Source organism: Hippocampus comes, unplaced genomic scaffold (assembly GCF_001891065.2).
Source record: "Hippocampus comes isolate QL1 unplaced genomic scaffold, H_comes_QL1_v1.1 scaffold45, whole genome shotgun sequence".
Taxonomy (NCBI): Eukaryota; Metazoa; Chordata; class Actinopteri; order Syngnathiformes; family Syngnathidae; genus Hippocampus; species Hippocampus comes.
Genome location: NW_017805783.1, coordinates 4,175,089 through 4,188,697, shown reverse-complemented (window position 1 = coordinate 4,188,697; position 13,609 = coordinate 4,175,089). Strand labels below are relative to the sequence as shown.

General features: G+C 43.2%; 1 protein-coding gene across 3 annotated transcripts in view; it reads left to right on the top strand.

Moving 5' to 3' along the window:
• The window catches only part of LOC109525017 (tetratricopeptide repeat protein 28), a 185,100-nt gene extending 172,745 nt beyond the window's left edge, over positions 1-12,355 (top strand). For 2 of the 3 annotated variants that reach the window (XM_019885235.1, XM_019885237.1), the window contains 13 exons: positions 355-520; positions 2,470-2,610; positions 5,129-5,273; positions 5,385-5,564; positions 5,678-6,222; positions 7,003-7,250; positions 7,350-7,474; positions 7,552-7,783; positions 8,075-8,151; positions 8,955-8,978; positions 9,628-9,757; positions 9,849-9,956; positions 10,048-12,355. In XM_019885235.1, the coding sequence (XP_019740794.1) occupies positions 355-520; positions 2,470-2,610; positions 5,129-5,273; positions 5,385-5,564; positions 5,678-6,222; positions 7,003-7,250; positions 7,350-7,474; positions 7,552-7,783; positions 8,075-8,151; positions 8,955-8,978; positions 9,628-9,757; positions 9,849-9,956; positions 10,048-11,648 (3,722 nt within the window). In that variant the 3' untranslated portion in view covers positions 11,649-12,355. The remainder of the gene's footprint in view (positions 1-354; positions 521-2,469; positions 2,611-5,128; positions 5,274-5,384; positions 5,565-5,677; positions 6,223-7,002; positions 7,251-7,349; positions 7,475-7,551; positions 7,784-8,074; positions 8,152-8,954; positions 8,979-9,627; positions 9,758-9,848; positions 9,957-10,047) is intronic. The other variant, XM_019885236.1, reaches the window with a different exon arrangement.
• The last annotated feature ends 1,254 nt before the right edge of the window (positions 12,356-13,609 follow it).

The following is a 13,609-nucleotide window of genomic DNA, read 5'->3' as shown; positions in this document are numbered from 1 at the left end:
TACTGCCCGAAGACGGCTGGGATAGGCTCCAGCACCCCCCGCGACCCTAGTGAGGATCAAGCGGTTCGGAAAATGAATGAATGAATGAATTATTATTATTATTATTATTATTATTATTATGTTTTAACATGAATCAATTTACTGGTTCATTAATTGATTATTCACCATTTATGGCTCTAGCGGATTTGGAGTAGATTTCCTAAACCCTGTGTTTGTTGGCAACCACAGCTTACACTATTTGCAAATTTGGTTTGTTGCGATTAAAGGGTAACTCTCGATCTAACACTAGCTATCAGTTTGTGGTTGGTGAAAGCGACAGCTTTTATGTACCTACATAAAACTTTGTCTCCATAGGCATCCTGAAGTTCCATGAGGTGTACTTGGGTGAAGGCATATCAGACGTAGGGTCTGACTTCCAGGAGGGAGGTGGCAGTGGTGGAGGCGTGGTCAGTGCCTCATCATTGGAGCAGCACATTGCCAGTGCACGAGAGGCCCTTGGAGTTGAATCATACTACAGCAGGTGAGCTTACTTTAAGGTCATTGACAGATATTGTCACACAAAAATGTAACGTATAAAAACTGTACAATTCAACAAGAGGATTTCCTCCATTGAGTTATAGGATATGTGTGGGGTGTGGAAAGTGTGTTATTCCACCCCATTGCTCACCGCGATGAGACGTCTCCACTCCTAGCTTTGGTAGAAAAACGTCTTTCGAGTGAGATGGAATGATGGCTCTTTCATTGGTCACTCTCTTCACAACACACAACACAGCGAAGCCGACACATTTACAAAGAAGAAGAATTCGCAACAGGAGAAGCAAAAATCAATGAGGCGGTCACAGCCCAAACAGACAACAGGGTTTTCTTGCAAGGAGCGTGGTAAATGTGGCAAGGTACAGTCACTATAGAGTGTAGTTTTGACCTCTTCGATCCATGGGTCTGTACTGCTTTAGACCCAAGTCACATTTCCTGAAATTGCTGTTTGAACTGCACTGACCAGGTGGCCTGCCTGACACCTGCCTCTCCACTCAACAACAGGCTGGGGGCCTCCTCCCCCATTACCAGCTCATTTATCCCTCCGATGGGAAGCTGCAATCCCAACATGCGCTTGAATGGGCACAATATGGCAACACTTTTGAGCCCATTCATCCTCCATGGTAGAGCAAAAGATCAGCAGCGCCCTCAGTGAAACCACATCATGAATGGGATGAAGACTTGATAGAGGATGTGTGCAAAAGTGTATTGAAAGGAAAGGATGTTGCTGAAAACGCACTTCTTATTCATATATTGGAAGATGTAAACTCACGTGCCGAAACTCCTGAACACTCTGATATTCAATATAAGAGCTGTCTCAAAACCCATCCCATGGAATTATTAAATTGATCTGTTTTGAGGCGGCTTGGTGGACGTCTGGTGAAGATGTTGGCCTCAGAGTGCAGAAGGTGATGGGTTCAATTCCAGGCCCCGGCATCCCTGTGTGTGTTTTTCCTATGCCTGCATGGATTTTCTCTGGGTACTCCGGTTTCCTCCCACATTCTACACGGTAGCTTAATTTTATACTTTAAATTGTACCGAGGTGTGATTGTGAGCGTGAATGGTTGTTTGTCTATGTGTGCCCTGCGATTGGCTGGAAACCAGTTCAGGGTGTTGCGCGCCTACTGTCCAAAGACAGCTGCATGGGATAGGCTCCAGCACACCCTCAACCCTTGTAAATTTGAAATGGATCAGATAATGGACGGATGGATTATTTTGATTGACACCGCCAGAAAGGTACTCATTTCATAATTATTGTGGTTGCAGCTTGCAGTGGTGTAAATCTGCTTTGCACAATACTGCAAGCTATTTCTAATATTTTTGCCATATTTTTCCTGATAGTTCACAATATTTAGACAAATGCAACACAATGCTACAATATAAAGTTATATGCTATACTGTTCAAGGAATATTTGCCTAACAGTGTCAAACAAATCCCAACATTATTATATTTGTAAAAACCAAAATCAATAAAACTAGGTTAGGCCTCGAAATGTGTGTAGGTGGTATCTGCTTTTGCAGTATGAGCAGCTCAGGTAGGTAAATCTCATGTCATATCATAATTATTCTGAGATACAGTGATAGGAGTAAAATGATATTATAGAGCCACACAGGGATGTTTTTTTTTTCAGATGGCCATAATTAATGGCGAGATAGCGGATGGGGGTGGTTGACTCACTGGCTGGATCAACATCATCAGCATTGTAATGAACGGATTACACCCCGGCAGGGTTTTTGCACGAAGCCAAGTGAATTTAGGCCATCTACTGTACGTGTGGGGTGAACTGTCCATATTTTGGGCATATAAGAATATTTTTTTTCAAATATCCACAGGGGAACAATGCATGTCTTTATCCTGTCTACTTAGCGGAAGTACGGTTCTTTTGCCAATATTGCAGTGACAAGGACTGTTTCATGTCTCTTTTTTTTTTTTAGAGGGTGTTCAAGCAGCGAAACGGAGAGTGAAGCGGGAGATTTATTGGACCAACAATTTGAGGAGTTAAACAACAAGCTTAACTCTGTCACTGATCCGACAGGCTTCTTGCGCATGGTGTCCAGAAACAATCTTTTCAACAGGTAGGAGAATGTTGCAAAAATATCTGGACATGTGTGCCATTGAGAGTACTGTAGATGGAAAGTCAGCAGACTTCAACCGAGTAAAGAAAAGAGGAAAGCTGCTTTAGTTCAGGATTCACTGGTTCATCTGTGGAAGGAGTCATTTCTTATTTGTTCAGTCTATGCGGAGGCAGCATGCGAATCCCTTCATTAAATAGACTGAGTAGAGCCAAGCCTCTAAAGCTTCTATCATCTGTCTGTTCTGATCGGTTGGGTCCCTGTGTGTATATACTGTGCATGCCAGATACAGTATGGACACCAGTGTGTCTACGTATTTAACTGCCCTCTCTGTATTTTGGTACACATTTTTGATGTGTAGATTCCACTGTGTTCACTGTATGGTAGTTTGCTCAAAGCATTGTCTTATCGATACTAAGCAAGGCACTCATTCACACTGGTGCTGAATAGTAGTGTACCCTAACAGATTATGGACATGAGTGAATGTGTGTCTGACTGGGTCAGATTTCCCTGTCCTCGTCCTCTATTGAGCTTTTCTTTGATGAGAGGATAATTCCATCTTTAATTGAGTCTTGGTGCTCATTAAGCCCCTTTAATGGGCTCCCAGTAATAATCCACTCATTCTTGGGTGCTTCAAAAAAAAATAAAAGCCAGGGAATATGAAGACCCTTGTGCTGTGGAGCCTAACATTGTTCTCAGCAAAAGACAAAGAGCCCTTCTCTGGGTCATTATGAACTGCACGGGCACTCGTTTTGTTGGAGTGAAGGCTATCGACCGACTACATTAACCCATAATTCAGAAAAAGGTTTATAAATTATTTTAGTAAGAGCCAATGTGTAAATACCTTCAGAACTAACTCCTGACAGGCATTGATATATATAGGATGGGAAAAGCTGTCTTCTCCCCATTAGGGTTCGTGTATTATTATACGATGTTCTTTTTTTTTTTTTGAGGGGGCAGGGGGCACTGAATAGACCACATGTCATAAAAACGAAAAGAGACTATTTGATATCCCAAGGAGCTCTTAACATTTTATCAAATCAAACAGGAATGTGAAATGTCAAATTGAATCCCGAATTGAGCTTGCTCACTGGTCTTTGAGGTCAGAAATTAATCATGCAAAAAAATCAACCACTAAAACAAAACATTTGTTGTTGATTTGGGTAGTTACAAATGCTTACTTTGGGTGCTACTTTACTTTTATGATTTTTTTTTTTAGCTCCAGTTTCACTTTTTAAAAGATGTTTTTGCCCAAATTCGGCACCCTTACAAGTAAACCATCCTCAGCATGCTCTGTCTTTTCTCTTCACTGTTTCTCTCACACTTGACACACATCTTGTCTCAGATTATCCCTTTCCTCCTCTCTCATTCTTCCATCATGTCAGCCTAACAAACGATTGTTTGCTTTCCATCGAGCCTTTTGCCCAGGGCTGAAAGAGTGAGCGAGGGAGAGAGCAAGAGAGTGAGTGAGTGAGTGAGTGAGTGAGTGAGTGAGTGAGTGAGTGAGTGAGTGAGTGAGTGAGTGATGCCTTTGGGAAACTACAGTGGCCCCAGGCTCCCAGAACGGCTGACTAGATGATTTTTGGCTGGACCTTGGAAGAAAGAGCAGATGGAGGCTTGTGACAAGTGTGGCAATAAAACTTGGCCCTGTGCTCCTGCTGCACCAAAGGCTTTTTCCCCCTATGGCCATCATTAGCCACTTCCTGGTGTGTTGAGTTTTCTTGATGACACGGGTAGCCGAAGTAAAACACACCTTCTGTGAAATTAATCTAATTAGTCACAGAAGTCATTGGTCGAGCTATGCTGCTCTGCTTTTGGAGACTATTTTAAATGGACAAATGTGAGGACAGTCTACTCTTCCTCAAAAAAAGAAAAAAAATCACCTCGAGTGTAAGGTAAAGGAAGAACACTGTTGCAGACTACCAAAGCTCAATCCTGCCACCTTGTGGACTTCAATATATTTTGGGAACAGTGTGTTGTGCAACTCTTGACACACAAGAACACTAAAATCCCCATAAACTGCAGTGGAAGCACTTGTGTGTCTTGCTATAGCCATATCTCGACACAGCAAATGGTGCTGAGGCATATGGCTGCTGTCAGTGGGGAAGACACATCAATTGACAACTGTATAAAATATTAAAGAATGCAAATATACAACATTCATAGTTTTCTTGTTCTTTGTGCAGCTGCGTCTTAAATATATCTGTCATTTATTTTTACTGTATATGAAATAATCTTTGCTCAAATGGATGCATTTTTAATTTAAATGCACTGTTTAATTCAGTTGCCTTAATGCAGTATAGACTTAGATTTGCTTGATTGTCATTCCATCAACGTTATCAGTTCACGTTTAAAACTAAATTTCGACGCTTCAGCTCACAGTATCTTTTGTCTTGAAATTGTGAAAATTACAAGAACAAGGTCACCTAGTAATTAAATATTAGGTAATTAAGTTACTTAACATAATTGGATACACAGCAAGAATGTCTAATGTATAATCTGACATGTTGTGCTTTGGTAGGAGCTGCCAGAGCATGACCAGCCTGTTCAGTAACACCATGTCACCTGCCAAAGACGGCTGTTCGTCCCTGCCTCATCGCGCCAGCAACCTGGGGAAGCCACCTCTCAGAGCACTTTATGATTTGCTCATTGCACCAATGGAAGGGGTGAGTGTTACCTTTCTGCGTTTAGGAGCTCTGAGGCATGGAGGAGCCAACACACATCCAATATTTATTTTTCTAACTGCCGACCTGTATGCTTATCATTTTGTCCAATAGGGTTTGATGCACTCCAGTGGTCCGGTGGGCAGACACAGACAACTTGTCATGGTGCTAGAGGGAGAACTTTATCTTATCCCCTTTGCTCTGCTAAAAGGAAGTTCATCCAATGAGTATCTATATGAGCGTTTTAGCCTCATTGCTGTTCCCTCAATCCAAGGCCTCGGTTCCTGTGCAAAGGTTTTGCTTTTTATCCAGAAAGTCACAATTAACATTCATTGTTTGCATTTAACAACATATGCCATTGTCCTAAAAACTAAGAAGTCAACCTTATTGTCATTTCCTCACTTTAGGTTCACTACCGACGTCCTGGACCAGCTTCTTGTGGTGGGGTGTCAATGGCAGCTGTGGTGGGAAACCCTCGGCTGCCATCACCGGTGATGGATCGCTGGCTGTGGGGACCAATGCCCTCTGCAGAAGAGGAGGCTCTCATGGTAGCTGAGCTGTTAGGATGCCATCCACTGTCTGGCACTGCAGCGACAAAAGAGAGGGTCATGAGTGCTCTCACACAGGCGGAGTGTGCCCACTTTGCTACTCACATTTCATGGAAATTGGCTGCTCTGGTGCTCACCCCAAACCCAGAAAGCGCGCCCGGTGCAGCAAGCGCTAACGTGGGAGGGGGAACTATCGGCAGAGGTACCGGGATAAGGAGAGGAAGCAGCGGTCGAGGCAGGAAGGGATCAGTTGGAAGTGGCTACACCAACCCAGAGTCTCACCACATGCAAGATGACAGCAGTGATGTGGACAGTATTTGCGACAGTCCACCCTTACAGGAGTTTCTCTTGACAGCTGCGGATATATTGGACCTTAGGCTACCTGTCAAGCTGGTGGTTCTTGGGTAGGTGAAGTACTCAGCGCAAGAAATGTAAATAGTGATGTCTACAGTAATCCCCCGTTTTTTGCGGTTAATGGGGACCAGACGACTCCCCCCCCCCCAGGCTTTTAAATTAACAATAAAAAGATACACCTTTATTTATACACTGTTTTCACAACAGCTGCAGCTGTGACTCAACGCTTCACAGAACAGCTAACATAAAATAAAGTAAACACGGTGGTGGGTAATAATATTACATTCATCTTGTCATCTTAATAGGTTTAAGGTTTCTTTTTTATCAGACAGTGGTCTTTTTTTAGTCTTTTTTCACCTGAGCTGTCACTGCTTCCTTGTGACCTGTCTAAAAAACAGCTGACCGGTGGGGAAACCTTCAAAATAAGGCTCCCCGCAACACGTCGCCACCGCCATTGAAGCAATGTGTCCCTGTTGATGGTGTCATCTCTGTGGAGGGGCGAGCATATTCCCACACACCCATTGCTTCGACGGCGGCAAGGGGTTGGAGCGAGTTTAAACAAAAAAATAAGTTATCATGAACACAACACTAAGTTACAATATGCGAGACGAGGGAAAGGGAAAAAAAAAAACGCAAAACACCGAAGCCGCAAAACTTGAAGCGCAAAGTGGCGAAGGATCACTATAAATTGTTTTAAGATGAAAATATGGTAATTGACCTTACCTAACATCAAAAAGAACATTGTATTCCATTATAGAGAGTTAAAAGAAATGGTTCAAGTTCTTCTATTACTTTTTAATCCAACTTCTTTTTTGATTCTTTGTCATCAGCTCCTACCTCGAGTCCAGCAGCAAGGTGACAGCCGACGGTGTTGTTGGCTTGACACGGTCCTTCCTGGCTGCAGGGGCACAGTGTGTTCTTGTGTCCTTGTGGCCTGTCCCTGTGGCAGCATCAAAGGTTTTTGTTCATGCCTTCTATACCGCCCTTCTGAATGGGACCAAGGCTAGTGCTGCACTGGCAGATGCCATGAAAACTGTACAGAGCAGCAAGCAGTACTCACACCCCTCCAACTGGGCAGGTTAGTTGTAAAAATGAAAATGACAATAACTAATGAAGGAAAATAACCAAATATCTAAATACCTAATATGGTCTCATTAAAGTGTTATTTTCTGTCCAGGTTACATGCTGATCGGCAGTGATGTGAAACTTAACAGTCCCTCCTCCCTGATTGGACAAGCTTTAGCCGAGATTCTGCAGTATCCAGATCGTGCACGTGATGCCCTAAGGGTTTTACTCCACCTGGTTAGACATGGACTCACACAGTCAAGGATTTAATAAGGAAAGCCATGTTACTGATACTACTGCTGTTCTGCTTGCAGGTGGAAAAATCTCTTCAAAGGATCCAGAATGGTCAACGTAACTCAATGTACACATCCCAGCAAAGTGTGGAGAATAAAGTTGGGGGAGTCCCTGGGTGGCAGGCTTTGTTAACTGCCGTGGGCTTCCGCCTTGACTCTGCAGGCACCGGCATCCCCGCAGCAGTTTTCTTTCCCACTGCTGACCCGGGAGACAAACTCCAGCAGTGCAGTACCACTTTACAATCGCTTCTAGGTAAGCACCCCGGACAAAGTCAGTTTCAGACAACCATAAGATTCACATCAAAATGGGTTTTTGCTGTAAATTATGCAAGACTAATATGTCAGCAAAAAACAAATATTGATCAAATCTCTGTGGCGTGTATACTATGTGAAAACAACTTTATTCCGATGTAATTAGGTGTGCACAATGCACAATTTCCAGCAACTGAAATTTAGCATAGATGAAACCTTAAATTCCAGGCTGCAGTCTGTCCCTTATTAAGGAATCTACTATGTTGACAAAAACTGTGATCCTGTCCCTTAGGTCTGCCACCACAAGCGCTCCAGGCTTTGTGCAAACTCATCACAGCTTCAGAGGCAGGGGAGCAGCTCATCAATCGGGTATGGACCCATTTACACCATGCTCAACATATTTTTGGTCGGCATCACACAATTTATGATATCAGGTGATATCAGGACTGGATACACACCATTGCACTAGCACCACAAGCGTCAGTTTAATCTCTATTGAAATGTGCTAGTAAAGCCCTTCTAGCTTTACTTCAAGTGCTGGTTTTATGTGAAGTCTACTTATCTTGCAGCCAAACATGTGACACCAGAGAATAACCTTTATCCGCATTTTTGTGGAACGTGAGGTAAGAACATGTTTTAAGACGGTAAATGGCGACCCACTTGTGGCAATAAGCAGACAAACAACAAACTCATAATAAACCCTCACGTATTAGAAACAGCTCTCTGATACAGTACAACAATAAGATATTTTCGGGCGGAATCTGTAGTCCATCCCAGCTCTATGTGGGCAAGTGCTAGTCTACGACCTGAATATGTCACCAGCCAATCACATGGCACACATGGAGACAGAACATTCACACTCACACTCACACCCACACTCACTGAGCAATGATCGATCACGCGCTGGTTGTGCAAGTGAAATCAGCTGCAGTATGTGTGCCACTCCACTACCAGTGACTTCATGCTTTCAAGTTTTCAAGTAATGTTTTTTGTGTATGTGATATTATGTGTCAGTGACGCAACCTCCAAAATATTTTTCCAGGATATTATTTTACACACTACTGTTTCTTGGCCAATGTTGTCCTTATTGACCTGAACCCTTGTGAGCTGGCTTGTGTGCATGCAATAAAAATGCTATTCTCTCTCTCCTTCCTCTGCTGTGCAATCTGAAGGCTGTTAAAAATGTGGTGGCAATGGTAAGTGTGCCTTCACCAACCTGCAATCCATTCCACCAAACCTTTTGTAACACCATCGTAGTATGGGAGTAACTGCATGACAGTTTTTATTGTATTAATTAGTACGCATGGAGTGTAACATATAAACAACTTTTCCCATTGTAAACATGCATTCAGGGTATCTTGCATTGTTGGGTCATTGCTGGTCAGAGAAATTGATCAAGACGATAGAAGCAATAAAGCTATGATGTAAAAAGTTTAGTGAGGAAAGAGGCATGTGTGTAAAACTCAAACAGTTACATCAGGTTGACAATGGTGTCTCTGTTCTCAGCTAATCCCCAAACAAAACAGGCAAGGGCACATGTGCGCTGCGAAATGTTCTCTTGCCTTAAAGCCTATTCATAGCTGATAGAAACAGATTAACACCTGCCTGTAAATGCAGTAGTGGTACATTTGTGTGCATTTTATCGACGTAATCAATGTGAAATCGAGCTATTTGTTGGTAAAAATGATCTGAATTTACTAATTTTGTGGTTCAAACAAATATCTAGAAATGTATCAAAACCCTGTCCGACAAAACAATGTGGATGTCTTTTAACCAAGAGAATTAGACTAATAATTTTAAAGCTTCATCTTTTTTGCTCTCCGTCTTTTTCTTCATCTACCCCAGCTCCACCAGGTGCTAGTGCAACTCCAGACGGGCGAGAAGGAACAGGACTTCTCTCTCCTGCCGATTCAGGTGTCCATTAGTGTGCAACTCTGGAGACTTCCAGGATGCCATGAGTTTTTGGCAGCACTTGGTGAGTGAACTTGTATCCCCCATCAAGGTTCCCACATCGTATCCAATAACTTACAGATATGACATGCATTTATCGTTGCTTGAACATGCAGGGTTTGACTTGTGTGAGGTAGGCCAGGAAGAAGTGGTGCTAAAAACGGGCAAGCTAGCCAACCGCCGCACATTGCACTTTGCTCTGCAGTCTCTGCTGGCACTATTTGGTTTGTATACATTTGTCTTATTGTTTTTGTGCCATACTTGCTGAGTTGTGCCAGTTCTTGTGTCATATTTTGTCTTAATCATCTCTTACAGATTCCACAGAACTGCCAAAGCGTCTGAGTCTAGACAGCTCATCTTCCCTTGAGTCTTTGGCCTCAGCGCAGTCTGTTTCCAACCCTCTGCCAATGGGTTATTCGAGCCTTCCCTTTTCTCCTCATTGCCTGGACAATCAGGCATCGGATGCCATCTCGGTCTATAGCCTCAGCTCTGTGGCCTCCTCAATGAGCTTTGCTTCCAAATCCGATTGTGACATCCTCAGCCATCGGCACCGCAGTGGTACAGCAGCACATTATGCGGCCCACAAGCACCCTCATGTTCCCCGGAGCCGCTCTTCTCCTCATGGAGCAGCGACTGCTATGTCAGCAGCTCGAGGGGAGGAGGAGGAATATGAGGGCTTCTCTATTATCAGTAGTGAACCACTCGGGAGCCACTGTGACTCTTTGCCTTTACCACCAGGCCACAGCCAGCGCCACCACAGAGGAGGTAGAGGAGTTGTTGCTAGGTTAAGCAGCGGGTCTGGAAGAGGTTACTCTGTGTCAGTGTCATCAAGAGGCAGTGTCAGCACCCCCACTTCCCCAGTCAAAACATCCCTAGTTCCCAGTCCAAACTCACCATTTCAGAAAGTCGGTAAGGTGAACAGCTCAGACACGGGCGAATCGGATCAATCCAGTACAGAGACAGACAGTACTGTGAAGTCTCAGGAGGAAAACAGTCCCCCTCTTGATCCTCAGGAGCTGGCACAGAAGATTCTGGAAGAGACACACAGCCATTTACAGGCAGTCGGGAGTCTGCAGCGAGCCAGAGTGGAGGGTGGAACTTCTTCAAGAGGAAATTCACCACGGAGTAGCGCCTTCCGCTCCTCTGAAACTAGTGCATTCAGCCGTCCGAACAGCAGCGCTAGCGGCAGAGCTCAGTCTTCACCAAAACCCAAACCGCCCTCCCGCTCATCGTCTCTACAGAAAATAAGCTCTGGCTACAATAGTCCGGCTGTCTCAGAGTCTTCACAAAAAGACGGCAGCCACGCTTCGCCTATTTCGGACAACCATGCACAGTTCAAGCTGAAGTACCCAAGTTCCCCATACAGTGGCCACATCTCACGTTCCCCCAGTAATGTGTCTCCCAGTTCTGGGCACCAATCACCTGTTGGGAGTGCCCCCTCTCCTGCTCTATCCTACTCCTCTACAGGCTCCGCCACGTCGGCTGATGTACCAGACCTTGATCGATTAAGAAGAGGGGTTATTGATGAAAAAGTCCAAGCCATCCACAATCTGAAGACCTTTTGGGCGAATGCTGCAGCCCAGCAACATCTTGGCCCAGTCAAAGCTGTTCATAGCTCCCCTAGTCCTCTGGCATCTGCTAGTAGAGATGTCCTGAGCCTTCTGAACCTGTCTCCACGACATTGCTCCCCCAATGAGACCCAAGACAGCCTGGAGCTGCGGGAGCTGGGACTCCAGTCAGTGGAGAGGGTGGGTAAGAACTCCAATGGGATTCACTGCTCCAGTCCCAAGAAAGGGGCTGCGTCACCTACCATTTCTACAAGCAGTAGTCCTGGTGCTCGTTCGATCAGACTACCTGCTGGGAATGGATACAAATTCTTGTCGTCTGGAAGATTTTTTCCTTCTTCTAAGTGCTGAGACATCCCGCTCTGTATGTGGTGAAAAAGTCGGTCAGTTTTTGAGGACCGCAATTGACCAGCCAAGCTTTACAGACAGTGAGAACAATTATTGATTTGGGGGTGTGAGGCAAATGCTTGCAATTTTGTATGTGTGCCCAAAACTCTGTAAATGGCAATGAGAAACACTCAATGACCTGATACTGTGTTTGTGTGTAACTGTGTGTCAGGTAAATGTAAATGCGATTTGGTCTTTCCCCACAATACATTGTGTATGCGGACCAAGATGCCACAACCATGACTGACTTCTTCCATTTAATTTTTGTTTAAAAAAATAATGGTAATTGTTAATATTATTATTATTATTATTATTATTTGTTATTGTTATTAATATTATTGTTATGTTTGTAAATTAATTCCAGTGTTTCACAATCAGTATTAAGCATTTTTATATTGTTAAAAAAACATGTACCGTGTAAAGATGGATACAGTGGAAGAAAAGATTTAATATTTTTAATTGAAGTCAAAAGGGCATTTTGCCTGATTTCTTTGTGAATTGAGTGTCTGCTCTGAAGCATGGATTCCTTTGCTATTCAATGTTAAGTATGATGTATGAATTTTTAGCCCATGATTTTTTTTTTTTTTTTTTAGATTTAACATCACGGTTTCATGACAACCACCTGTCATTTATCAGTAAACTGTTTCAATAAAAAAAAAAAAAACTCACCTTTCTTCTTTGGATCTTTTAATCTGCTGCCACTCTACTACTACCTGAATGATAACTCTCTCTGGGTGGACAAACAAACAAAATTAGGATATATACACTCACTGGACTTGGTTCAGTGTAATAAACCAGTACAATAGCTGTCTCAAATGTGTTTTTACAATATGCAGACATTGTAGACCTACTACATATTGCAAACTTTTTTTTTTCTTTGACAATATTCAAAGCTGAACATTATCTAAATAAAGCCATGATTTGTCTGCTGTATCAGATTGTGCAAGTCTACCTAATGTTTAGAGAATGTTTACTTTTCCATTTTCTGTCGTGCTTCTCCTCATGTGGTTCGTGGGTGAGCTGGTTGCTCACCTGGCTTTGGGCGTTGGGCGGGGTACCTCCCGGACTGGTTGGAACTTGGAGTACCCAAAGATTAAACTTGTGAGCACATGCAAATTCCACATCTTAAACCCAGAGCCGGGATTTGAATCCTGATCTTCAGAACTGTGAGGCACACTGGCTAACCACTTGTTGACTGTGCTGCCCTTATTTGAAGTACAAAATGGGCTGTACTGTACTGTACTGTACTGTAGTAAACTGTGCAAATGCTGCACATTGAGTATTCTGGTAAAAAATATTGGTTGTTGCTCACAAGAGGTGAAACAAAAGTTGCATATGAAGGGATCAAAATCCAAATTCTGGTGGCATACGGTTGTACCAATAAGTCTGGGAGAAGCACAACATGCACATTAAATGTAAGAAGGTAATTTTAAAGTTTCTCTTAAAAGGTACATCTCTGACTGCTACTCAAAGATTTGTCTGTCAGATTGTCAGAAACATGAACAATGAAATGAAACTAAACGTGCTGTATGTAACACATACAGCACATTTGACAATAAAGTTGTACTTGATACTTGACTTGATAAAGCCCATCTGGACAAAATTCACAATGAAATTTAAACCTAAACTCGGTCAGTCACAAATCATGATACTGAGATAATATACTCTTAATGTTTGTGCGAAGTCTGTTCTTTGAGTGGCTCTAATTGTTCAAAAGAGGGATCCTAGCGTAAAACACGCAGCCCAAAAACAAAAAAACTGAAGTTTTCAGTAACAGTTGCAAAATAAGATGGCTGCCCTCTGGCCTAGTGAGGGGCCTATTAGTAGCCCGTTCATATATATCGTTCAAAGGGTTGAACGAGAGTAGCTTGCTGTGTAACCAGTCAGTTCTGTGTGGAGAGTAAAGAGACATGACTTGCTTTCGT